Here is a 27,011-nt window from a genome sequence, read left to right as displayed (position 1 = left end):
CTACTGATCACAGAGTAAACCCACACACACCACCCTACTGATCACGGGGTAGACCACACACACACCGCCTTGCTGATCACGGGGTAGACCACACACACACCACCCTGCTGATCACGGGGTAGACCACACACACACCGCCCTGCTGATCACGGGGTAGACCACACACACACCGCCCTGCTGATCACGGGGTAGACCACACACACACCGCCCTGCTGATCACGGGGTAGACCACACACACACCGCCCTGCTGATCACGGGGTAACCCCTAACCTAGGGAGTGTGTCCTCGCCACAGTCACCCTTGGCTTGGACACTGCGGTCTTGTAAAGCTGCTTTATGACAACTGTTGTAAAAAACACTGTATAAATACAATTGACTTCAATCCCTGCATTCCTGGCTGATATAACGGTGCCACAATAATCACAGTCAATGTTTCACCCACCGTCACCAACACACTGATCAAAATCAGGTTAACGCTTCACTGTTCCAAGATTTTGCTTCATTCCTTACGCAGAAATGAGTCGGTTTATGGATTAAGCAGCGTTTGTATACACTCATTTACAGGTCTAATCCTTACGACACACATTTAGGTTCCAACAGAACTACTTAGAAGGAAAGCCAAGGACCACTGAAGACTCGTGTTAGTATAACATGGTGCATTTACCCAGACAGGGGACTGAACCCCAGTCCCCCACAGGGACAGTACTGTTGCCCACTACACTTCAAATCACAGTCCTCAAGACCACTGCACTGCTATACCGTACGTGATACTACTTACAGTGTTTACCTGATGCTTTTATCCAAAAAAAACCTCACAACTATGAGGGAATGCAACTTGAGCAATTGTGGTGGGACTTGAACTGACAGCTAATCAAGTACCTTAACCACTGAGCCACCACTGGCCACTGGACTTTATATCATACTATACACAATTCTATACGCTGTACTATATGTTATACCTTACACTATATATGTTATACCTTACACTATATATGTTATACCTTACACTACACCATACATATAGAAGCCACAACGTCCCTCTCACCCTCCTATTTTGTAGTCTCCGGTCCCTCCTCTCCACGCCCTGATGTATGTGGTGTCTGCCCACAGAGACACGGGTCTGGCCCCAGTGCTGAAGTAGGAGCCAACAGGACTCAGAATCACAAACAACAAGGCAGAAGAGGGCTTCTTCACACCAAGAGAAATCTGTGAACACACACACACACACACACACACACACACACACACGCACACACAGATGCATGTATGGATGCATATGCACACACACAGTTTATGAACCCTGTGGAATTATCTGGTGTCTGATAAGATCTTATCAGATCTTCAAATAAGTCACAATAATAACTAAAGACACAGTAACGTCTCGTACAGAACTAGAAAATGACACCTTCACTAATTAAATAGATGGAACAGTCAAAGTTGCTGATGGACAAATTGGTTGAACGCTCATATATCATGTAACTTCCTTTACTGGCAGTGACGTCAACCAAATATTTTCTGCAGCTACTGATTTGTTTTGTGGAAACATCTTAAACCATTTTGGACCTTCTCTCTTTTTCAGAGAGCAGCTCATGTTTCAGTTCATGAGTTTTTCCAAAACAGCAGGCCTCACTGACCTCCCTTACGTCACGCCACCTCATTTCAAAAAGCCCGAGGGCAGAATTCCACCCCCTCCTGTTTCGATTCGTTTACTTGGGTCATACTGCCTGTCCCATGCTCCTCACAAACACGCTTGGCTTTCTGCAGTCGAATTTCTGGACACGACTCAGAACCGGCAAAACTGTAGCAAACTTAAAAAGAGCTGCAATGTTATGGTTTTTTTTTTTTTAAAGTGTATTGGTTACAAAGTCTCCTATAATCACCACCATTGTAGATTTGACTTGTGACCACAGACCTTACCAAGTGCATTGGACACACCAGGTCTTCAGCCGTAACCTTGGCAATCTGCATCACGTGTGTGAGGACTCTACAGCGTGACCTGGTGCACACTCCCAGTGAAGCAGCCATGCTGAGTTTCTGTGCTGAGTTTGCACACTATCAGCCCACCTGTTCACTATCAGCCAGCCTGCTCACTACCATCCAGCCTCACTATCAGCCTGCCTGCCTGTCAGCTCGAAGTCTTTGGAAATCCTTCTGTAACGTTTCATACAGTCTGATTATCTCTGATAACTTTTTTTCTGAGGTCAGCTGAAATCTCTTTTGACCTGGACATCACACTAGAATATTGTAACTATAGTAACCAAAATTGCTTGTTTTTTGTTCACATTTCCAGTATTTGGCAGACACTCTTATCCAAAGCGACTTACATATGTGATCAAGATGACAGCAAATTAACACGTTCCAGATGCCCTCTCTTAAAGTTCATGTATGTTTTCCATCAGTGACCTTGACTGTTTAAACCATTGGTTGTGTGTGTTGCTCATACTGTATTTAATAAATGTTCTGACGCTGATATACATATATCACTGCAACACATAAGAAATACAAAAATACAAATAAAAAAAAGGACTGTATGTACATTTTCATGCTTGATACAAACAAAAACATACAAATGTCCAATGGAACTGGGAGAATGAAGCTGTACGGATACGAATCTGTTTTCACCACTAAAAATACACACACACATATATACCGTACACAGCCCCTGGTATACACACACATGGAATAACAACTGTCAGTCACCTTCATGCAAGATGAAGTTTCCTAGAGGTCAGCGTGATGAAGCGTGATGAAGCGTGATGAAGCGTGATGAGATGTGATGAAGAGGGTTAATGAGATGTGGGAGGTTAATGCTTTAGGTGTAATGTTGTGGATATGATAGCGTGAAGAGTCAACCAATGAACTGACATAATTCTTATTATATTGTTCACAGTTGTTATGTGTTTATTATTGCTAATTTATTATAACTTAGTTATTTATTGGTGTGTTGACTGTAAAGTGTCCTTGGGTCTTGGGAGAGATCCTATGTAAGTGGAACGTCATATCATGTCATGTCATGCCATTCATTCTACACGCTGTGTAGACATGTGGAGTCCAAATAAGGAACCGGAACGTGAGAACTCATTCGGAGACCTCAGATTCCATTTGGGAGAAGCAGGTGTAATCCAGAGCAGAAGGGACCTTACTCACCTCAGTGCCCACAAAAGTGGGCCGGATGTAGAGACTCCCAGAGGCGGAGCGGGGAACCCACTCCTGATCCAGCGCCACCAGTTTACGTATACACTCCAGTAACTCAGCGCCATCAAAACTCTGTAAGGCAGACGGCCACAGACAAACGGGGAACACATCCATGTTGCAACATGTACAACTTTACAGAGTTTACATGTTACAACATGTACATCACACATTGTACACACATGCATCAGATATTGGTTGCAATCAAATTTAAGCCCAAAAGCCTCACCTGACAGGTACAAACGTTCTAACAGCAGTTGGCTTTACAATGTTCCGAAAAAAGAAATAGCAAGTCAAATGAATTCGTGTAAACTGGGAACACCTTTTCAGAGACATCCAGAGAATGTCACAGTAATTCAACATTTGGGGTCACTGCTATGTGTCATCAGAGTTTGAGTTTGAGTTTGGGATTCAAGTGTCCTGCATTGTCCTACCTTGCCATGCAATGTCCTGCAATGTCTTACACGTTTCAATACTTCAAGGTCCTGCAGTGCCCTACAGTGTCCCACAGTGTCCTACAGTGTCATGCATTATTCTACAGTGCCCTACAGTGTCCTCCAGTGACAGTGTCCTCCAGTGTCCTACGGTGTCATGTATTATCCTACAGTGTCCTCCAGTGACAGTGTCCTCCAGTGTCATGTATTATCCTACAGTGTCCTCCAGTGACACACAGTGTCCTACAGTGTCCTGCAGTGTCCTACGGTGTCCTGTATTAGCTTACAGTGTCCTCCGGCGTACCGTGTGATACTCACAGGCATGCAGAGCCTGCTGGCCGATCTCAGCATGCGTCTCATGTTCAGGGCAGGCCGGAACAGACGCACTCTGTCGTCCTCACCCCGGTATGCCTTCAGACCCTCAAACAGCTGACATGGCCCAGGGCAGCAGTGGTGACATTGGGGTGCAAACGATACAAGTTAGTTTTGTTGCAAATAAATTACTATTACTGTCCACAATATTTGCAAATGGGAATAAAAAGTCATTTTAACCAATGCATGTTGAAACAATAAATATAGATATAGCTGTAGATAATGATGAAATACTGTTAAAAACAGATAAATCAATCGTGAACGTGCGTGAGTGTGTAATGTTGCAACACAGACCTGCAGGGCATAGTGCAGGGCGGAGCAGGCTGGGTGGAGGCTCAGGTCCCCGAAGGGCTGAATCCGCGGCCTCTCCCAGCCTCCGTCTCTGCTCCACTTCACCAGCAACATGTGGTCGGTGAACACAGTCCCGAACTGAAGCCCTTCCACCTCGGGGCAGGGTTTACGGGTCTTGCACAGCTGGAGCGCCAGGTCTGCAGCCTGCAAGGATGGAAGAAGAACCTTCAGTGTCCACAGCAGTGCACGAATACTCAAAAATACTCAAAAACGAATTATGCTTCTGAGGATAAAATATTCAAAAAAGGGTTAAATGGTTTTGTTGATGTCTTTAGTTCATAATACTATTCCTAAGATAAAGACAGTGACTACAGCTCATTTAATGAGTTAACTTTCTACTGCTGAGTAATAGAAGACATTGTGAGAGACTCAGTAAACTATTCAAATATCAACTCCAACGCCTCTAAACATGATGTCTCTTCTCCTGCCACCTGAGATTAGTAATCATTCACAGATTACACGTTTTACTGTAGATCTTTAATCCCAGATCGCTGAGGGAGATATTGGTGATTTATCAAACTTGCCTTCCCTCACTCTAAGGCTGTTTATACATGTTTATACATGTTTATACATGTCATAGTTGCTTTCCACACTTGAAACTACATTTGCTGCATCTGAAATAGATTCATATTTTATGATACATCATACCGTGTACTGTAGTAAGAGATGTAGAGATCGAACATTTCAGTGAAGTACCTGAGAAACAGGACTTCAATACCCACGGCGGGACAGGGTCATGCCCAGTGCCCTGTGCACATGCTCGATGGGGCTGTGCATGTGAGTGTGACCGATACCACTACTGAATGTATAGCGTGTAAATGCTAAGACATATGCTTCAGGGAGCCCCAGATACAGGGGGACAGCAGAGATATCTGTCTGGACAAAGGAAGGGACATCTATCTGGTCAAACAAAGCCTCTGTGTTACTTAATTCAGGCATTTGTTACTGTATATTCCAGCATTTTCTTCCTCCAAAATTGATGGTCTGGTATAATTTATTTAGACTGGAGTTAGTCAGTTTTTCGTTTCATCATTATGAAGAATCAGTTGCTACATCCCAGTTTAAATAATGTTTTTTAGTTTATTTCACAATGTTTATAAAAAAAAGAGAGCACTCTAAAACTGTGTGGATGACCTATGACCCTGACGTCACCGGAGCTTGGCTCCCCCAACTAGTGAGCTGAACCTCAACCAGCAGCTCACTGCAGAGCTCAACTCCAGATCAGGAGACCAGGCCTCAGAAGGGTCGAAGAGTTGTACTTCACTGTGACTGCGGTTTCTGCTCACATGGCTCAGAGACACGTTCACCCTTTGTTTTGACAGGACGTGCAAATAGAATTACATTACATTTTTTCCTGTATTTTTCCTGTAACAGTATTTATAGACAGTGTTATATCTGCATATTTACATTTATATCCATGTGTACAGTATACCTCAGTCCATAGCTATAGATGGAAGTATGTATACAAACATTCACAGCCAAGAGTGTGATGTAAGAACTTTCTGTTCCATTACCACTTACCTGAGTAACAGAGAGTTAAAGTGGCAGAGAGAAGGAGAGAGGGAGGGAGGGAGGGAGAGAGAGAGAGAGAGAGAGAGAGAGAGAGAGAGAGAGAGTGAGGGAGCGAGAGAGAGGGAGTGAAAGAGGGGGAGAGAAAAAGAGAGAGAGAGAGAGAGAGAGAGAGAGAGAAGCTTGATTGACAAGGCTTATGCAGATCAGAGATCTGAGAAATTGGAATCTTTCACTCAGCAGTGAACATCCAGCTAGTAAGAACCATAAGAACCAGCCCTTACACTACTGGGGGGTGTTGGGGCTCTAGCATACATTTGATCTTTGGAGGCCAAAACCCTAACCCTAATCTCACAATTTGGCAGTTTCAAACTCTCTGCGAAGGGTCATGTTCCAGGGCTGTTGTTGTGTCATCTCTGTGAGGGGCCATTTAGTGTTGGCCATTGTGGACCCATATGCAGAAAACAAATCTAGGCAAGACAGAGCCTCTATTGTGGCTTCACTGAAGACAGGGATTATATCAGTTTGGCACCATGGGACGATGCTTCCGACAGACATCACACTGAAGGCAAGTGCTGCATCACACACAGTGTGATGGAAACAGCGTTAGTAAGAGCAGTAAGACCAGTCTTATGAAGAGGTGCTGAAACACAACACCTGCAGAACCGGCTCATTGTATGTACAAAATGAGTGTAGCGTCTGAAGCATGACATAGGGGTTAGGGTGTGATATTACCTTAAAACTAGGAGCACTGTTAGCCAAATCATTACTTGCAGGGTCTTTGTTGTGGTTCTGAAAAGAAAGAAACAAATCAACACTTAACCTCAGATAAACCCAATAATACATAATACATTAAAAAAAAAACAATGATTAAGAACAAACAAACAATTAAAAAACAAAAAATACAATTAATAATAGCAAAATAGTGCGAGGCTTGGTAATTTTAATCAAATAGTAGTGAATGTTTAATTTGGAAATCTAGGCCTTTGCAACACGTCGATTCCCACGCCAGAGGTTCTCTAATACCTCCGCATTTAATTAAACAATGATTCATCTTACGCAATCTCTCTTGATGACGCTAGTATGAAGTGTTAAGTTACACTAAGGTTGGGTGCACCAGATTAAACACACGTTTCACACACGTTTCTGTAAGAAACGTTTCTCTGGACACTGTGTACTTTACTACAGTTTTCAATCTCAATCTCTCTCTCTCTCTCTCTCTCTCTCTGTGTGTGTGTGTGTATCAAATGCTACACACACACATCAAATGTTTTGTTCGAAATATTATAAAGAATGACATATTCCAAAAGCATGCACAGCCTCGCGAGTGCGCGCAGAAAGGCTAAGAAAGCTTAACTAATCGCCTACGATATTCAGACACATGACCGGGCGACTGGTGCAAATCCGAAGTGTGTTCCCTAGTCAGGAGAGCCTCGTGGCTCCGACGGCCTCTTTAACAAGCAGCGCACTTACCTCGGGACACGGCGCGCTCACTGGTGATGCAGGAGCTCGAACGTTCGCCATGATGAAAGTGGAGCAGCGCGCAGTGTAGGCACGAGCTAAACGGATTAGAGATTAAACATCAACCTGACACTGTTTATAGTTTTAAAACAGGCACGCGCACATGCACGCCCACACACACACACCCCGCTGTGCAGACCGTAACACACGAGCCAGCGCTCGGCCGATTTTGCGTCCGTTCCGTTATTCCACGTAGCACGCTCACATACCGCCACATTAGGATCCGCGAATACGTTTGTATTTTATCGAGCCGTAATGCACGACATCCTGTCTGCGATCAAAACGACAAGAACGACCTGTGCATGAATACATTTTACCTTTTAAGGTGAATGCAGCGTGGTCGCGTGCTTAAACATCAAGAATAGCCAGGTTGCGTAGCTGCGCGTGGGCTGCACTAAATCGTCACCAGATGTACATGACGCAACTCCAGTGCGAGTCAACAGCTAGTCTGGCAAACGGTACAGCACTTTCACTGGCGTTCAGTCAGACTTGTTAGCACGATATGCAGATATAGATATGTCCAGTTGGAATGTCCATCAGTCCTAATAAAGCGAGTTGTTTCTATTTCAGACGGCCCTTTTCTGCCCCGCAGACCCGTCCCGCGTAGGGCTGTGCAGGTCTTCGCCACCCTTCATCTAAAGCGGCTTGCTGGGGTGAAATGCGCACGTTTCTGTCTGCAGCTGGGTGAGGAAATGACAGAATGATATTTCACAACCATCTGGCTGGACAAAACTCATTTGAAGATATCCACAATTTATTTTTGCCCTAAAAGATCATTTTACTGATTTTAAATCAAATTCAAGACACGCGTTTTAGCTTTATCATAACTTTAGCTCCAGACATGTGAAAGTATGCTTTGACTACCGTCTTCGTTTCAGATATCTACAGCGATGTATCTTTTAATTTCGTTTAAATTAAAAGATGGGGATATCACCAAAGACCTGAGACTAGATAGCAGAAACCTCTGACACTTCAAAAACAAATTGCTGTAGAATGACTGATTCTGTACAACTCCGTGGAGAGAGACGTCGTTCTTAATTTAATTTTAAATTTGAATTGTAAAAATGAAAGAACCATTTGAGTTATGAATTAATAACAGATATGCCTGATGGTTATAGCAGCTTGTCATCTAGTTAGTCGGTGTTAGTGGGTCGTGCATTTAATGGCCCACCAGCACAGCGTTCCTGATGCGTGCGAGCGCATTAACCGCCGCACGGGGGCAGCGCGCACACGTGGTTAGTGCTGTACGTGTGACACGTGGGCCAACCGGGCCTATTTAGCACGCGGAGTTTTCGCTCGCCTGCTCTGTTGATCTGTTTGAAGTGCGTTCGAGGTGTTTGAGGTGTTCACGTTTCCACACTGAGCGTTCCTTCCAGTTCCAAAGCGCGCCAGAGAAGTTGCAAACGTGAGTGACTTCGAGTTTACTCTGATTTCCGTCACCACGGTGTGATTTATTAAGGCCTGGTGGTCCTGGAGAGATAAGAGGGTTTAAAGGACCATTTAAAACCAACTCATGACTGTGATCACAACAACACACCACAAGTCGTGTAATACTGATGCTAAACTCACATAGTTTGGTCTGTATAGTGGTGCGATGTTGAATTTGCCAGGTGAGATCGGAATGGTTTCTTTGTCCAAGAGAAACAAACAAACAAACAAACCAATAAATAAATAAATAAACCAAACAGCTGTGGGTATGTATGCGTGTTTTGCGTGCTTTGGCATTAAGTGGCTGCTTGTTCCCGTTCACCGCTGCAGGTGTTTTTGCCGTACCCGCTGTGGCAACTCCCTCATGGACGCCGGTGTGACCCCGAGGCGGCACAACCCGGTGGACAGCATCTGTCGCAAGCTGCGTACCATCCGGCGGCGCGACCAGGAGGCTGATTCTCCCTTCCCCATCCCCAAGCTCCAGTCCAGCAGCTACGGCAGCCCTCACGCCAGCCTGAGGCACAACTTGGAGGCCGTCCTGAGGAAACGCGGCATCCAGCCTGACGACGGCCCAGAGTGTGAGGGCTCAGCCGCTGTGCTGACCCCTGCCGGCTCTTCTGCCCCCCGGAGAGACTCCTGCCCCACTCCCACCCTGAGCACTCCTGGCACGCCCATCAATGCCACTTACACCGTCACCAGCACCCTGAGGGAGAAGGGCGAGGCGGTGCCCCTCTACAACCGTCCCTGGCAACGGACCTGCTCCACGCCCGCTGTACAGAGCAGGGACGTCTACTTTACCCCACGCTGCCCCACGCCCATGGAGGTCGAACGGGAGGGGGGCAAGACCCTGTCGCACACCCTGCTGTCCTACAACCTGAACTTTGCCTCCTCGGATACCTCCAGCATCCTGGACACCGAACTGGCCTGTCCAGCCCTGGTGGTGAAGAGACTTTCGATGGGAGATGGTAAATTGCCGTGCTTTGACACGAATGAACCTACAGGCAGCTTGAGCCAAGACTCTTTAAAAATTGGCAGGTTGCTTGTCGTGAGGTGCAAGGTTTTTGTGTGTGTGTTTGCCACCGCACGTCCCTAATGCTCCCTGAATTTCGTGCTGTGATGATGGCTCTTCATGTTCCGTGCCATGTTCCCTTAGGTGCTGTGGGTCCAGCTGAATCCAGGAGGGACGGCATGGCAGAGGTGAGCCTGATCTGTGAGGAGGACTTGCTGGACACCATCTTTCAAGCTTGCGACACCCAATGCAGGGGTAAATCAGCCCAAAAGCTACACAGCACCTGCCACGGTCTGGACATGCAGGCGTACATTTCTAGACATTTTGCTGCATACTCTGAACGGGATGCTGGATCGTCCTGAGGAGGGAAAGCGTGACCTTTAGTCTGCCCCCCCCCAGCTATCTGCTTCCTATTATAATTGACTGACTGATCGTTAGTGTCTGTGACGTAGCGATAACTGAAACTGACCCCCTCAGCAGCCATACGAAGATACGGGTGATATTTGCAGGTTTGTTTGCTTGGCCTTTAAGGGCTCTGGGTCATGTGGCCTCCTGCAAGGCTGTTGCCACAGCAACGGTCACTATAGGAACCTGGGTCTGTCGTTCGCAGGTAAAGTCTACGTGTCACACATCGTGGACTATTTGAGGCACACGACCAGCCGTAGCTCGGAGGACAGTGGACTGGAGGAGCTGTGCAACATGCTGGACCCGGAGCACAAGGACATCTCCATTGATCTGCACACCTACCATGCCATCATGAAGGAGTGGATCGAGGACTGTCGCAACCAGGGGTACGTACGCTTGCTCGTCCGTCCAGGTCTCTGGGACCGTGACTACACCAGGACGCTGTGGCATGGTGAATGCCCTGCAGTAGTACTATGTAGAGTCTCCTGAGCTGCAGTTGTGTGATTGTGTTGGTATAAGTCTATGACTGTTGTGTGGGTTTAAAGGTAGAGACCAGAGGCATATTGTCCATGTGAACAAACCTTGAACATTTAGAAGTTACTACCTTTAAATCCAGCAACCAAAAATTTTGTAGTTGGCTTTGACTGTTGCATACAGTGGTTTTGTTTGTTTGTTTTTGTTTTAAAAATTTCTGCCACACATTAAATGTCTTTACTGTATATATCAGCAATGAATGTTTTGGGACAAGCATTAATTACATTAAATTGCTTCCATCTGTGTTTATTAACTTTTTTTTAACCTTCCTTTACATTATCTAGCTGACACAGATTGACTGACAGAGTTGGAGCAGCCAACTTCTGTAGGCCAACAGTGGAGAAAGGTGGACGCGCTGACGCACTGGCATTTCTGCAGGCTTCCGCTAACCCTGTTGTGTGTGTGTGTGTGTGTGTGTGTGTGTGTGTGTGTGTGTGTTTCAGGACCAGCAGAAACGAGGACCTGACCCAGGAATCCGTCAGACCCGCAGACGGGCTCGCAGGTGACACTGCTGCCATGTCCCAAATGGAAGTTTTCTCGTCGCCTCTCCGCACGGAGCTGTGATTTTTGTATGACTTGTTTTCCTTTCTCTTCTGCTCCCTGTAGCGAAGAGATCCGTTCTGTTGAACATGACCTCGGGCAGCCTGGAAGCTTTTGGCGGTGAGGTGTCCAGAGCTGACCTGTGAGTGTGTCTGCATGCACTCACCGCTGTGGACAAGCAGGCATCTGGCTACATGTCTGTCTGGTTTTTCACTGTGTGTGTGTGTGTGTGTGTGTGTGTGTGTGTGTGTGTGTGTGTGTGTGTGTGTGTGTGTGTGTGTGTGTGTGTGTGTGTGTGTGTGTGTGTGTGTGTGTGTGTGTGTGTGTGTGTGTGTGTGTGTGTGTGTGTGTGTGTGTAGGGAGACGTCCGATTTGGTGTTCTGTGTGGCTGACTTGCAGTTTAACAACCAGAAGCTTCAACAGGAAGTTGGGAAGTTGAAACAGGCAGTGGAAGTCATGGAGGAGACCAACCAGAAACTCCTGGAGCAGAACGAGGAGCTGAAGGCCCAGACCAGAGCGTACAGTTCCTGTATTGCTTTCCCTCTCCTTCCTTCTTCCAGCTCTGCTTGTGTTCTTCAGTCCCGTGCGTCCTGCACGTGACTGTTTTCAGACGCGACTCTTTCCCTCCCCTGCTTCCTGACTTAATTTTATTTATTTACTTTTCTTCCTGTTCCTCCGTCCTCCTCCAGGGGGCAGCAGCTGCTACAGAAGGAGCGGATGCTGAAAGAGGAAGTGGAGGAGATGAAGATGACTTTAAGCTCTTCAGAGGAGAGCCGAGCACGTGCTTCGGCTCAGAGCAAGCACATGGTGAGTCACAACACACATACACAGTGACCCTAATGCATAAGGTGCAGTGTCACTAAGAACACACAACTGGTGTGAGTTTTTGCAAAACACACATGAGCGATGGGGTTCCTCGATGAGGTGTCGAGCGAATCCACTGCTGTCTTCTCAACGCATCCATTGTGTTGAGTTGAAAGTTTTAGTCCTCAACCTCATCTTTGGGCCTCTCGTCCTCCCACAGGAGCGAGAGAACCAGTCTCTTTTGGCAAAGATCGCCTGTCTTGAGAAGGAGGTATGACCCTCTGTCCCCTCCGTTCAGACAGATTGCTTTTTTGTGGGGGGGGGGAGGGGGGTGTGCGTCTTGATCTGTCTCTTTGCCTGTTTTTTGTTTTTTTTAAATCTCGCATCTTCCCTAATAACAAGAACGTTAAAGTCTCTATGGAGGTGGATGAACTTCAGAAGAAGTTGAAGAAGGTTTGTGATCTTCATGCTGACCTGCAGGTGGGCCCTGGTTGCAGCAGAGTGGGATATATTTTGGATTATTGATTATTAGTGGGATTAAGTAGGTGCCTAGCACTCAGGTTGCTGTAATCCCATCTGTGCGGAGGATGAGGTGGAACTCGGACGTGTCTATTCGTGTCGGCCTGCAGGTTCAGACTCTCACGTTTGACGCCGTCATTGCTGAAAAGGATGCAGAGATCCAGGAGGTCAGTGTACCACATCAGTGGAGGGGTGGGGTCTGCCTCCCAGGGCCGTGGAGGGGCCGTGGTCCCTGCTGTGGACAGCACCTGTCCTTTTACTGGCCTCCTCCATTTTCAGAAAGCCAGACAAACTGAGGAGCTGAAGACTGCAGTAGAGGAGTACTCTTCAGTGTTGGAGGTAAGACCCGCTCGCGCGCTCTCTCGCGCGCTTGCTCTGTCTCACGTGTCTGTGTCTCTAGTTGTTACGAGTGGAGAAGTCCAGGCTGGAGAGGCAGATGCAACTCATGCTGATGCAGCCTGAAATGACACTGTGAGCACATGCCCCGCCTCTTCCTACTGCATTGCTCCTGCACAGCCCTTCATCACGCTCCACTCCATATACACTTCACGAACTGTACTTGTCTTGCTTCATTTATGCATAAGGGGGCGGGGGGGGAAACTATCTGTCTGTGTGATCCGCTCTCTCCCCCTCTGTGGCATACAGAATAAACCAGACAGGATCTGGATCTCTGCAAGCAGAACTGGCCCTGGCACAGCAGTCTCCCTCTGAGGTGTGTGTGTTTGTGTGTGTGTTACTGTGACTTTGAGTAGATCACACTCAATAGGTGTTTGATCTTCACCACTTAAACATCTGCTAAATCATTCCAGAAATGTGGAAAGACCCCACAGCTTCAGTCTGTTGTTGTGTGTCTAAGTGCTGTGTACATCCAGTACCATAATTCTCATTGACTAACCGTCTTGCTGTCTGCTACCTTCATGTAAACGATGCTTTTATCTGCAGGTTCTCTGTCCCTCATAGTTGTTTAGTTTTGAATTTCCTTGCAAACGGTGCTACTGATAAGTTCTGGTGTGTGTGTGTTTGGTAGGGTGTGGAGGGTTCCTCCCTCAGTCTGGCTTCCTCTTTGGACGAGACGCTGGATCGTGAGGTTCTCCTCCTCCTCCGGGGCCCTGCACCCGAACAGACTGCTCTGGAGTTCAGAACTCTCCTCGCCAGTCTGGTGACCGAAAGAAACCAGCGTACACACACACACACACACACACACACACACACACACACACACACCTTCCTCACTTACAGATGCCATCTACACCAACACGCCTCAGTGAACTGAGCCAAACATGTTTGCCTGTTATGTGCATTCTTGTTACTACAAGGTTGAAATTAGAATTTGGTCCTTGTTTTTGTTTTACATCTTCATCTGAATACTAAAAAGCTGACGGATGAGCAGAGTGCGTCTGAAAGCCAGCGTGTATGGTGTCAAATTTGCACCGTGGGGTCGTAAACTGTGTGTGTTTCAGACGCAAGAGTTTGAGGAAGACACTTGTGCAGTTCTCGCACAACTTCGTGGGCTTCTGAACCTCCAGGGACCTCAGGACGTTGAGCTAAAGCTCCAGGTGAACAAAATCTACAATTTATCAGGTTATCGGTAAAATTCACTATGGAATAGCACCCCCGTTTCCCAGAGACGTTTGACACTTCAGTGAGGTGTCGTGTGTACCGATCAATGTACGCATCTCCTGTTGGCTGGGTTAGAGCTGGGTGGGGTGGAGAGGGCATTGTTGATCTTCTGTTGCACTGGTTCTGTAGCTGAGTGTTTAGGAGCCTGTTACCTTTTCACTTACTGACTGTGTTGCATAACTCATGCTAGCAGTAATGCCTCTCTAGCTGTGGTTGTGCTCTTGCAACTTTCTAGTTCTGCTGAGGTTGATGTAAGGTGTCTCGGAGGGTCAGAGTATATATTGGTGGTGTAATACATGCAGTACATGTTCTGTGTACTATATATTGGCTATAGTGTACTACACTCGGTGTGTACTACATGCTGTAGTAAACCCCTTTAGTGTCAGTACACACCGACTCTTCTTTTGAAATGTTTTGGTCTCCTTGTACACCATATTCAGCTAAACTGTTAGGACTGAGTTTCTACTGTTAAGACTTAAGTTTAGATTTCTTATCAGATAAGAGACAGGGCAGTATGGCGTACCAAGCTATCTCAGTTGTGTGCTGAACAGGGGAAATATGGGTTTGAAACTCTTCTCAGGAAGCCTTGCTCGTACGAGAACCCAGCGTGTGACCCACTCCTTCCGTTATTAACAACTTCAGCTTGGCCCGAGTGTGGCCACGGGGTTTTTACTTCCTCCAGCTCTGAGCGTCGACCTGCGGTGTGGCGGGTCTAGCTCGCATGGGGCTTGTCTACTGAGCGTGCTCTGTCACTCCGCAGGGGCTGCGGGGCCAGCTGGCAGAGAGGCGGGGCCGGTGGATGTGCGCCGTGGGCCAGCTGCAGCAGTACACAGACTCGCTGGAGAGGGAGATGACGAAGGTGACCAGCGACCTGCGCCGCTCTCGCACGGACATGCTGCACCTGTCTGTCAGGTAAGTGGGCGGGGCCGAGAGCCAGAGGTACGGCGGGGGGGGGGGCATCTCTTCTAGATGAGTCACCTCATGGCCACGCTTGGTTCTTTGTGCGAGTGCTTTCTGTCTAAAACTGACACATGGCAGGTTTCCAGGGTTACAGCTGCAGGCGGGGGAGGACAGATGAAAGGCAGGGTAGTGAGTTGGGGGCGCAGGGACCGTTGTCAGAGCCTTCCTATTGGGTTCCGTATGCCCTGTTCTCCGTGCTAATATTTGGACTTGGAATTACGTGCCAGGAGATGTATAGTGTGAAGACCCAAAGCTGACGCTGGCCTGTGGGGCTGGTGTATCGGACCTAGATAAAGGCACTGTAACTGACACTGAAGGTTGTGGGGGTATGTGTGTAGGGTGCAGGAGCAGGAGAATAAGAAGCAACAGTTGCAGGAGGAGCTGGATCAGATGAAGACTGAACACAACAGCAGGGAAGCCAGGAGCCAAACACCAGCCCACTGTTGCCAGGTAACATCCTCCACCCATCATGCCCACACCACAATGCCAACGGCATCACGCCCTCAGGTGTGAAGGAGCCACATGGTGTCGGTCCAACGTAGAAAGACAACGGCGCTTTCAGAATTTTAATCAAGCTGCTTTGAGAATGAGGGGACAGTGATTGGCTTGCTGTCTGCATCACGGCTCTGCAGTTTCTGTTTTACAAAAGTGGCATTTTTATAGTCGTCACATTCAAGTTTGTTTTTTGTCACATACATAGTCATATACGGTATAACTCGCAGTGAAATGGTTTGAGAGTGCTCCACACATTTGAGATCCTGTGTGTGGGGTACTCAATTCCCATGTCAACCAGGGGCCTGCTGTGATCAGTCAAGACAAAGAGGAGGAAGGTTCAAGAGACCCCGCCCCTGAGGAGGAGGAGGGGCTACGAGACTCGCCATTAGACTCCAGTTTCTTGATTTCGCAGCAGAGTCGGGCAACGCGTGATTCTGGAGTCCAGACCGAGGTGCTTGGAGGCTTGACCCCTTTCAGGAAGTGCACATCCGAACAAGTCCTGGACCTTGAATCACCTGGTGAGAAACGCCGCCACGGACCAGCCAGTTGGGTGTAAAAAAAAAAAAAGTTTTGCCCCCGTGATCTTGTAACATCAGGGGACCAGGTGATGTGCATCTGCTCATCCACACACACCGTGCCTTGTCTGGCTGTAATGAGGAGAACCACGGTGCTGAGCCCATGTTCAGATGATATAGCTGAGGTTGATCCTCCACCGCTGAAGGCCTCTGAGGGTCTTTTTAACACTGGCCACCACTCCAGCTGGACCTCGGTGCGGATAGCTGGAGTCTTTGGGGTGTATAATCATAATCCCCTTTAATTGTTAGCCAGCCTCCGTGAGCCCTGGCACCACATCCCAGCCCTCTAGAGCTCCTCTGCCCGAGACGTCAGGCCTTGTTTGGGCACGTTCAGATGCTTGGGGCCTGAGGAGAGGGCTCTCACTAATCCCCCAAGTCTCCCAGCCGCATGACTGAGACTCGATGTGCTCAGTGACGACGTGCAGTCATAATCGATCACGGGGCAGGCATAGGGCATTCTGCGTGAGGGTGTATTCATGTGCCGAGGGGTGCATGTGATTTTTTATTTTTTATTTTTTTCTCTTTCTTCCTCCAGAAGGTCTGGTTGACTCTGAAGACCTCTCTGATGACCCACCTCAGCAGGGTCCTGAACTCCAGCAAGTATGAATCTTCTCTAGCATATTTTGCTCTGTCTGGTCTTTGCATGTTTCCCTCTCGACTTCGCTTTCTGTTTGAGCCACCTGAATGGAGTCCTCTGGGCGAGCAGTTTCAGACATTAGTTCAGAGGTCATTACGCTAGCTCTGCCTTCAGACAGGGAGAGGCTTCAAGGAAGATGATCATGGAGGTCCACTGCCATAAGCTGAATGCTGCAAAAGTGGTTTAGTGTCAAAGGGTTAAGTTATGGTTTATAAAATGTTTCATTTTTATTGAGGATTCAACTGAAGCCTTTGTTAAACACAAGCAATGACGCATGATGAGGATTCCCCCCTCCACACACACACACACATATGCAGGCAGGAGGTAGTCACCCGCATGACACTATCAGTGATTTGACTGGCAAAGTCTTGGGACTCTTGTCGTCGTTCAGAAAGCAGGTCACCTGCAGAGCGCCATGCGGGCCAGCTCGTGGGAATGGGAGCTCACTGTGTTCTTTGGCCTCTGGCCCTAACAGGAGGAAGGCAGACTCCCAGAATGCACTAGGCCTGCTGACACCCACGGGCAGGCTGTCTGTTGCGAAGCGAGCGAGCCCGTTTCTCTCTCGCACTCCCACACTCGGGGCGCTGGTAAGAGCTTTCTCTAGCACTCATTTGCTTCGGTTAACTACTGCTTTGCCTCACACAGACAGCAGTTCACATCTATGTGTTTGCTAGATGTTTCACAAAGATCAACATTTCAGTCATGTTTGAGAGCATCATTTGTGACGTGCTGCTTTAGGCAATGCAACCTGGAGATCTCTATTGGCAGCACCCCCCCCCCCCCCCCCCCCCCCCGTTTCCATGTGTACATGTTTGTAAAACATTTCATATTTCTTCTCAAGTTTAACTTGGTGACGCACTGTTCTCTGTTGCCGTTTTGCAGCTGTATGCATAAACCGTACCAGGCCTGGCTGTCCTAACATTAAAAACCCATCCTACTGTGTCCAGGTGAACTGCCTCAGAGTCTTGGGGGACTGTTGCCCAGTCCTCAGCCCCAAGGCCAGGGGCTCACTCCTCCCAAAACCTCCACACTATCTCCCGCAAGCATTCAGCCTGGGCCAGGTCAATCCATTACTCTTCCTGCCAGGTGAGAACCGGCCCCTCCTGCACTTTTGCAGGCTGACATGGATAGTTTTTTTTTTTTTTTTTTACATTTAAATCTCCTCCCCCCCCCCCCCCCATTTTGAGCACTGAGGAGTGGTCACGTATGAAGGGACCCAGTTGCCGCTGGAGCCCTTGTTTGATAGTCAAAGCAGTGGTTGTTCCCCCCTCACCCCCCCTCCACGCACGTTTGCACACCTCCCCTGGGTGTATGCGATGGCTTATCACACCTCACTTTGCATGGCCACCATCAGGCAGCTGTGTGACGAGCACACTGAGGCAGGAAGACATTGATGTACTGGCTGTAAGCCCAGATGCATCCTGGGTGACGGAGATGACAGAAAATCGTCTTCTGAAGCTTTTTTTGTTTTGTTTTTTGTTCCCCCCCCCCCCCCGCCCCGTTTTTAATTTTTGTTTAATTCTCTACACTCTGTCTGTTGTCAGCACCCCCCAGGAGACTGGAGTCATGGAGAGAGGACCTGAAGGAGGAAAGGTTGACATGCCCATCTTGAGTTATCTGCAGGTCAGTTAGAGGAAGTTTGTCCACTGCTTCACAGAACTGTCTTTTTCAGTGACGATCTCTCTACTTCCCCTTCCCTTTTTTCCACATCTTTCTTGATCTCGCACTCTCTCTCTAACTTCCTGTTGGTAATTAATGCTCCTCCATCAGTTCGGTGGAGCGCTGATATGTAATGACTACCAGTGGATGGGGAAGCTCTCGTTTTGGGGAAGCTCTCCTCAGAGCTACCGCGTAGGGTTCAACGTTGCTGGCCCCATCTTTCCGCGCCCGGTTAGCAGCCCTGGTTGTCTGTGTGCCTTCTGTCCTAGCTTTTAGCCGTGGGAGGAGGTTTCTTCCCCTCTGACTTGTAGTGTGGGCTTGTTTGTGCTACTGTAAGACAGCAGAAGGGTGCATCTGTCTGCTACTGCGCCACAGTGTCCAACTGTCTCAGCGACAACCTGTTGGAAGACAACAGAACCGAGCTTTAGATCTGTGTGCAGGCCGCACCATGTCTGCCAGATCCTCACAGGCTCACCGGATGACCTGTCCTGTAAACGTTTTGGTAAGGTTAAACTGTCCTGTTCCCTGCATGGGTGGTTTAGGTTAAATGTGTCTCTTATGAGGTCCCTAAATGGGACTGGGCGATTTAGTCCACCTGTAGTGGTTCCACGCTTTCTTCCCATGGCGTGTTCTTGTGTGGAGAACTGCCCTGTTTGTCCATCAGTTCGGCTGTACAATACTGTTCAGGGTGAGACTGAAGTGAAGGATTTCAGGGACTGACCTGTCTGTCACTGGAGAGGGGTGTGAGGCTTTTTTGCTGACTTAACATGTGTAACAAACGTATAAACACGCATGCATATGTATGTGCATTCATTTTTATTAGGTGGACGTACTTTATAGAGGTTTTGACCTGAGCTGCAGGTGTTGGCTGTCGTAAACTGATCTAGGGTATTTTTGTTTACGCATGTTCACAAACTCTCCAGACATCAACTGCCTGTCAGTCATGGAGTAGCGCTGGGAACACGACGCAGTTGTCTGGAGAGCTAGACGAGTTCCCGTCGGTTGTCGTAGAACTGACCATAGTCATGTAGTGCATGATTCATACTTTGTCCATCTGTTTATCTTTACACCTGTCTGTCAATCTATTTTTTTTGTCTCTCTTCACTCTCTTCTCTGCTGTCTCTCCCTCTCCTTCCATTCTTTTCCTCACATTTTTCTTTCCTGTGCGCACGCTCTCTCCCTCCCTCCCTCTCTCCTCGCTCTGTTAGCCAGCTGCAGAACTCGCACACATTATGTAAGAATTTAGTGCTTCCAGCTTCCTCGTGCGCTTGTGTGCGGCAGATCCTAGCTGTCGCGTTTCAGCTCTCGTGCCATGGGACAGGTATGAAGACGTGTGTGGGTGTGGGTGTGGGTCTGGCTGACTCTACCAGCAGCTCATTTACGCTCCTTTACATCTTGTAGAAACTGACCCAGGATCAGCTTCCGGACGTGCCTACAGTACTGGACAGGTAAGGTGCTTGTCTTCTGCTACCTCTGAACGTATGCACCTACCTGGGCAGCAGGAGCCGAGGAACAGAAGTGAGATCAGTACAGTGTCTAGAAGTTTGTGGAATTTGTCATTTAAGTGTGTGTGTGTGTGTGTGTGTGTGTGTGTAGAAGCTGTCTACTGCCTGTTGTGGAGGAAGACGAGCCCGTGACAGAGGGCGGTCAGCAGGTAGCCTTAGCTGAAGGCGACGCAGCAGGTAGGAGGAAAAGACGTGTACCTGGCTTCCTACCACGACACTGGAACTGGACTGCCTTCCATCACTTCATTCTAACTCTTCCCCCCCCCCCTCCCATTTCGTTCCCTCTTCCCTCCATTTCGTGAGGCATGACCAAGATGGGCGGACAGGGGACAGTCACTGGGCCAAACTCTGACTACCTACACACCGCCGGGGGGTCTGGGGAACTGACCCCAGAACCCTCTCTGGTAGCCCCGCCTCCTCCAGGCACCAGGAAGGACTCTCCAACACTCCGGAGCAGGTTCCGAAGAGACCTGGTGAGAGAATTTACGACGGTGGCAGAAATCTGGCATATTCTGTTCTGCTGCCTGAATGTTGCTTTATTGTTCTCTAGGAAACGTGATGCTAACACATTAAGATGTTTAAGTGCTGATCCCAGATCAGCGTGTTGGATTACTGAATAATGTAAGCTCTCTGATTGGCCATTTTCTCGCAGGAGATTTCCAGCAGTATGGAGGCCATAGCAGAACAAAAAGCCCTGGAAGAGAGCAAGGCTTCGGAGGGCCCTAAGAATGCGGGTAAATGAAGGACGCAATCATAGCACTTTAGTATTATGCAAATAAGGTCATTCTAATGGATCCCCTTACCTTTTAATGATCTGAGCTACTATAGCATGCTTGGCCAAAGCACTCTCAACACCTCTTTATCTGTTAGTGGTTTGGACCTAATCATTCTGCTCTTCATTTTCTCTCTCTCTCTCCCCCCTTCAGATGACACATCTGTTATTTCTGAAGACAGCAGAGATGCTGCTATGGACGCTGGCAACAGGTGGTCATTCATTCAGAGGCTGATAACTAAATCTTGTAATTCACCAATATCTTCAATTAACCATATAAATCTATTCACTTCATTTGCAGTCTGTCTTCCAGTGACCGAGAGATCGAGGTGAGTATTTGTTAAGATGTTTCATGAAGATGAACAATATCATCTAAGCGTCAGTGTCTTTGTCCTCGTACCAGGCGGAGTTCCACCGCCTGTCCCTCAGCTGCAAGTGTGACATGTTCACCCTGGAGAAGAGGCTTCGTCTAGAGGAGCGCTCCCGCGACCTGGCCGAGGAGAATGTTTGCCGTGAGGTGTCCAGCTGCCAGGGCCTCCTTCAGGTGTGTGTGTGTCTCCTTTATGGAGATCAAAATGTTGTTTCTATGGTGTGAATATTTTAACTTGGTGTCCCCACTAAAGGAAATGCCCCCCTGTCATCCCCAGAAGGTGTTTTTGGGAAGACTACTAATGTTGAGTGTAGGATCTGACTTGTATATTTCTGCTTTGTGGTTGTTTCTTGAATGTTGGAAGCGGACACCTCCATTCCAATGTAGACGTAGTCATGCTACGATATACCTGTGGCCCCTCACTTAAAAACTGATTTTTACTGAGAATAAAAAAAAAAATACTGTGACAACCAGGCCATCTTTACCGCCATTCATTTGTGGAAGTTGGGTTTAAATTAGTTCAGCGTCCCCTCAGGTCTCACACAACCTGTTGCTTCTGCAGGACTGTTGAGCTGCTACTATGCCGTGGGTTCTCTTACATATTTTCCTGAAGGTGGAGCCAGCGAGAGCGCTGCTCCTGACTGGTAGTTCTAACCTTGTGGCGATTTGCATTCTGATTTTTGCATTAGGCTAATGTGAGGCTAGTTGTGTATCTCGCAGCTTCACTTAAAAGGTGAAAGGTCGAGGACATTACCCCGCCTGACTGAGTGGCCTGGATGGAGAGAACTTGAATATGGCTTTAAAGGGATTTATGTTCAGTCTGGTGGTGATTAGTTGTCACTTCCTGCGTATAGGTTTTTATTTCTCTGCCTCCTACACCTCAGCCAGGGGCGGCAGTGGCTGGCTGGGGTAGAGGGGTCTGTGTCCGTTCCGTGCTCACGGTGGTGTGCTTTGTCCTCAGGCTTTGATCCCCCGGTGCGAGGATGATAATCAGGCTATGGAGATCATCCAGCGATTGCAGAAGAACCTGGAGATCCTCGTCCAGTCCATGACCAGAGTATCGAGCCGCTCGGAAATGCTGGGAGCGATTCATCAGGTCTGTGTGCACAGAAAGCCTGTGAGATCTTCAGCAGGTCCATGGTCCTGCCCAGTGTGAAGAGAAGAAAAGATCACACTTGGAAATTATGTAACCAGTCACACAAATTGAATTCCAGCATTTTAAAAATAGATGACAAATGTGTCCTGCTGACGCACACGGACTGATCGTGGGATTTCTAAGGAATACGTGTCTAAGATAACAAGTACTAGTCATCCAGTTTGACGAAATGCATTTTTCTATAGCTGGGAAGTTCTTTAGACTTGAATGTTTGTAAAGGGGTTGGATGACATTAAATAAGATGTGGGTGGGTGCAGTGTGTCTTATGCTGGGCACTGTGTAGGAGAGTCGTATGGGGAAAGCGGTGGAGGTGATGATTCATCACGTGGAGAACCTGAGGAGGACGTACACAAAAGAGCACACAGAGCTCCTGGAGCTCAGAGAGAGCCTCGTACAGAATGAACGGTCCTTCGGCACGGAAAGGGGTAGCACACACTCACTCTCGCTCGCGCGCGCGCACACAAACACAAGTGCAGTGTTACAAGCCGTGTCTCCTGTCAGCCTACATTTGTATTGCTTTGTTTGCAGATGATTTCAGGAACAAAAAGCAGCCAAGCTTCAACAAGGTGAGCTCACCGGTGTGGATTACTAAACTCAGTAGAGCAGATTAGCCAATGGCGTGACCATTAAAGTCCAGAGTAGATCTGTAAATCTAGCACTGTTCTGTTAGGATGCATCATGTTTCTGAAGTTTTCTATGCAAACAAACTATTTGCCTTTGGTATTGCGTCCACTGTTGGGTTATTTCATTTGCTTGGGTACAGAGTGAGTGGAGCACAGCATCAGAAAATCCCACCCCTCGCTCTGTAATCTGCTGCAGCTCTGCTTCAGATATTCCTAATCCCACTCCTCACTCGGAGCGCTCTGTAGTCCCTCTGCTCCAACTCTCCAGTGTCTCCATTTCCCACTTAAGACAGAAAAAAACACGCCTTTTGTTTTAATGATGCTGCCTTAACCAGAGAAACACTTTATGGAAACTGAACTGAAGGAAAAATGACAGCAGGCTGCAAAACTGTTTTCATAGAAATATTTTTAACCAAAAAAAAAATCCTACTGTTCGTCTTTAGATTCCATGACGAATCCTTCGTAGCAGTGAGGACCTTGCCATACTCGTGGAGTAGCCATTGGGGGATTAAGCACTTTTTTAAATTTTTTTATTTATTTATTTATTTATATATATTTATATATATATATATATATATATATATATATATATATATATATATATATATATATATATATATATATATATATATATATATATATATGGTCATTATGAAAATGCCTCCAAGCTTGTAAAGTGTCCGGTGCCGTTTTATTGCGGGTCATGTATCGAACTGGAGCAGTAACGGCAACAGTCCAACTTTCATGCGGACTTGCTCCTCGCCCCACTCCACACCGCTCCCATGTTCCGCTTGGACATGTGGTTACTAGCTGGTTATGCTGACTCCGTGTCCTAAGTGAGATCGGAATGTGGGGAACAGGGCTGTTTTTGGATAAACATGAGAGTTGATGGGATGTGTTCTGTGTGTTGTGTCCGTAGCCAGCCGCCCGTAGAGTCAGCATCGCAGCGATCCCGCGGGGCATCGGAAGACTGCCCCTCGACATGGTGAGAGTCGGCGTCCCGCATGGTCACGCGCAAGGCCACAGAGGCACAGCACCGAGGGAGGGCGAGTGCAAGTGACCGTGTCGATTCTCGACTTTGCAGGCTAAGGAAGGCACCGAGACGGATGCGGAGAGGCTGGCCCGCAGGTCGCCTTGGTGAGAATCAATGCCCTGCGTCTCCTTGGTAGCGCACAGTATGTCCCTTTTGATACGACTGTCTCCTTTGTGCAGTGAGTTTAAGAAACAAGATCTGGAGAAACTTTGCTTGCCAGGATTGACATTTTGTCCTACAGTGTATAGCATGGTTTTAAATTTTTTAATACGACACCTCCTCCTGTATGATGGCTGAACACTTGACTCGCATGGTCTTCCGACTGAAGGGGGGGTTGGAGAAGGCAGCAGTCCAATGAAAGTGGTAGGGATTTGGCATGCAGCTGTCCTGACTGCTCTGTCTGAGGCCACTCCCACGTAACCAAATCTTCGGCCTGTGGAGGAATATCCATCAGCACAATACCAGATCTGGCTCATGGGAGCCACAATAATGATCCTGGATCAGTTTTTTGCATTCTACTTGATGCATAGCATCATAAGGCTGAAGGAAAATTGATCCTAAATCAGATTCTTTGACCACTAGGAATGTACACACCTTGAAACGAGGTGTCTGTGTGGTGCTTTCAGGAACATCGTTGGGAGGAGTTCTCAGCGGGCCCCGCTGAAACGATTCATAAGCTCTGGGGGTTGGCAGGAGACAGACGGGCCAGCTCTCACCAACAGGTAAGGATGGCCACGCCGCTTCACCCACAGATGCTGACGTGGCTAACAGTGGCTGGGTGAATCTATGAGGGGAACTATGTCCCACTACGCTGGCATTTGCAGGTGTCGTCTTCCCTAACAGGCGCTGGCAATCCTTCCATCCCTGATGGTGGACCTAAGCAAACATGGCCACTATTTGGTGAGGGGCAGATTCAGTTTTCTGAACTGTGTGCAGGTTCGGCTACGAGTCCGATTCGCATTCAGAGGAAGAGATGAGAACGGAGGCGACGGAGAGGAGGTCTAGCCTAACGCAACTGGGCATCAAATTCACTTCGCTCATTATGCCAGCTAAGACGTTAGTGTTTCATTTACTGCTGTGTTGCACGTTTTAATCTGAGCGTGTGTGTATCGTCTCCACACACTTTGCTTTTTGTATGGGGGAATGCTCTGATTTTGAATTCCAGCCGTAGAAAGCATTTCCCGCAAATACTTAATCAGTTACTTCTGTTGTCTATGTAAATAGACAACAATTGCAATTATGTAGAGAATTCAGAATGGCTTCATTTTTGGAAAAATGTGTTGCAATGTATAAAAAATTTGGCTTGCAATTCATCCATATCAAATTTTTAAAATTGCATACAGCACCACCTGCAGGAAGTTGAGTGCCCATGTGGTATTGTGCTCTAGTCCCACTGGGATGTCTTTAACAGTACTGAGGTTCTACCCTCACCACACTGAAGTGTCCCGCCATCATAACACACAGGACTCAAAACTCTTTGCTGTCCCATTCTGCTTTGTGCCCGATTACTCGTGTTCGTGTGTGTGTGCTTTGGTTTCCTTTCTTACCTCAGTGTGAGCAGCGGTCCCGGTCCTGTAGCCGAGCAGGCCACCCCATGCCAGGTCAAAGCCTCCAGGAGCCCCTGGCTCTGGGTCTGCGCTCTGATGGTGGTCTCTGCTCTCCTCCTCCTGCTGGCCAGCCTGATTTTGCAGCCGGCCGTGGACGCTGCTCCTGTGGGCACGGGAGACTCCTGGATGACCATCCAGCAGCTTCTGTGGCCCTACACAGGGCTCCAGCACAACGGACAGCCGCCCGTGTGAAAGGGTCTGCCCCTGCTTGGAACTGCCCGCTCCCCCTAGTGGACTGGAAGACTCCTGGATGAAGCACTTTTTAACGCAGCTGACCTGTGTGGAGGACAGCTGCTTCCACAGAGAAAACTAGTTAAGCTATTATTCGACCACCCCAACCCATTGACAGATGTTGACTTCTTAAGAGGGTGCTTGCCAGTGATGTGCCCAAAAACAGCTGCATTAAGAAAATATTTACTGAACATTTGCAAGTGCTTTTGGGGGTTTTTTTTAATGAAGAAAAGTGCAGATCTAACCAAAAAGGAAATGGATGTTTGCGTTGGGTTGTCTGCAATGAAACCTCGTGCTCTGTTAAATGTTTATGGACACAGAAGGGCAATCGTCATTTTAAAAGGGGGTGTAACAAGGGATGTAGAATTTGAGTGAATGTATGCTTTTACTGACAGCTGGTGGAGTAATTGTGATTATTATTATTAATTATTTTTTAAAGGTTTTGCACATTTAAGTTTTATTGCTTTAGATGAAGTGTGAAATAGAAGTGGTTTTGCTTTTAATAATCTTGTTTGTTTTTTTGTTTTTGTTTTTTTTTTATTAGGGTCTTGTGTAGGTGTATGTTCCAGAAGTGGGAAAACGTACACAATAAAGTAACTGATCCAGTTGTGATCTGAGTTGTGATCAAAACTTGCTGCAAAAAATGGACATAATGTCTTAACTAACCAGTTCTATCAAGAATGTTTTCACTCCAATAAATTTTATTTAATCCCAAAATGTAACACCATTTGTCTTTTGAGTAAATTGAGATGCTTGTTGGCCACATGCTCATGCTGTTCTCCTCTCCCTCCTTATACTTCTCATTCTCTACATTTCCTAGTTCAGTTTTGATGTATTTGGTGTTGTCTATGGTTGCAAGAGATCTACTGCTTTGCCTTGCAATGTGCTGTTAAGTGCAAAAAAGCTGCACTTGAATTTCTTTACAGTGACATGAGGCCCTTAGTGAGGCACTTTACTGTTGTGATAAGAACGTTGCATTAAAGATGGTCTAGCAAGTTGGCTTAAGTGTACAATGTGTAATGGATTTGCTTAATATGAATTGAGTTGTTACAAAGGACAAATTCAAAACCTTGAAAGGCTTTTTATTGAGGCATGTCACCATGTCTGCCTTGTGTAGTCGCCAACTCCAGTGGAATGGTGACTACACAAGG

At 47.5% G+C, this 27,011-nt stretch overlaps 2 protein-coding genes across 7 annotated transcripts in view; one reads left to right on the top strand and one right to left on the bottom strand.

Annotated features, from left to right (window-relative positions):
• Positions 1-7,782, bottom strand: part of bcat1 (branched chain amino-acid transaminase 1, cytosolic) — a 14,337-nt gene extending 6,555 nt beyond the window's left edge. Inside the window, exons 1-7 of one of the 3 annotated variants that reach the window (XM_035528402.1) lie at positions 7,696-7,782; positions 7,331-7,416; positions 6,593-6,649; positions 4,292-4,492; positions 3,944-4,054; positions 3,147-3,266; positions 1,045-1,205 (exon numbers count right to left, since the gene is read on the bottom strand). In XM_035528402.1, the coding sequence (XP_035384295.1) occupies positions 1,045-1,205; positions 3,147-3,266; positions 3,944-4,054; positions 4,292-4,492; positions 6,593-6,649; positions 7,331-7,381 (701 nt within the window). In that variant the 5' untranslated portion in view covers positions 7,382-7,416; positions 7,696-7,782. Of the gene's footprint in view, positions 1-1,044; positions 1,206-3,146; positions 3,267-3,943; positions 4,055-4,291; positions 4,493-6,592; positions 6,650-7,330; positions 7,417-7,503; positions 7,645-7,695 lie in introns of those variants that run through there. The other 2 variants (XM_035528403.1, XM_035528404.1) reach the window with 2 other exon arrangements.
• On the top strand, positions 7,746-27,011 carry lrmp (lymphoid-restricted membrane protein). Of its 4 annotated transcripts, XM_035528398.1 has the most exons (39): positions 7,746-7,836; positions 7,949-8,062; positions 9,137-9,771; positions 9,960-10,070; positions 10,426-10,606; positions 11,198-11,256; positions 11,361-11,436; positions 11,654-11,812; positions 11,984-12,101; positions 12,319-12,369; positions 12,501-12,578; positions 12,728-12,784; positions 12,897-12,956; positions 13,018-13,088; positions 13,263-13,329; positions 13,645-13,776; positions 14,078-14,173; positions 14,998-15,149; positions 15,536-15,647; positions 15,991-16,210; positions 16,803-16,867; positions 17,380-17,491; positions 17,852-17,990; positions 18,449-18,527; positions 19,965-20,011; positions 20,160-20,245; positions 20,372-20,541; positions 20,721-20,802; positions 20,995-21,052; positions 21,142-21,169; positions 21,244-21,384; positions 22,172-22,306; positions 22,650-22,791; positions 22,895-22,932; positions 23,909-23,974; positions 24,074-24,126; positions 24,649-24,744; positions 24,959-25,078; positions 25,575-27,011. In XM_035528398.1, the coding sequence occupies exons 2-39, from the start codon at positions 8,037-8,039 to the stop codon at positions 25,819-25,821; spliced, it is 4,365 nt and encodes a 1,454-aa protein (XP_035384291.1). In that variant the 5' UTR covers positions 7,746-7,836; positions 7,949-8,036; the 3' UTR covers positions 25,822-27,011. The 4 variants fall into 4 exon arrangements, with proteins under 4 accessions (XP_035384291.1, XP_035384294.1, XP_035384293.1 ...); XM_035528401.1 differs by lacking the exon at positions 7,746-7,836 and having other exon boundaries at positions 7,991-8,062; positions 16,105-16,210; XM_035528399.1 differs by lacking the exons at positions 7,746-7,836; positions 7,949-8,062 and adding an exon at positions 8,673-8,783.

Source organism: Electrophorus electricus, chromosome 7 (assembly GCF_013358815.1).
Source record: "Electrophorus electricus isolate fEleEle1 chromosome 7, fEleEle1.pri, whole genome shotgun sequence".
Taxonomy (NCBI): domain Eukaryota; kingdom Metazoa; phylum Chordata; class Actinopteri; order Gymnotiformes; family Gymnotidae; genus Electrophorus; species Electrophorus electricus.
Note: the sequence above shows the minus strand (reverse complement) of the source record. Positions and strands in the feature narration are given on the sequence as shown.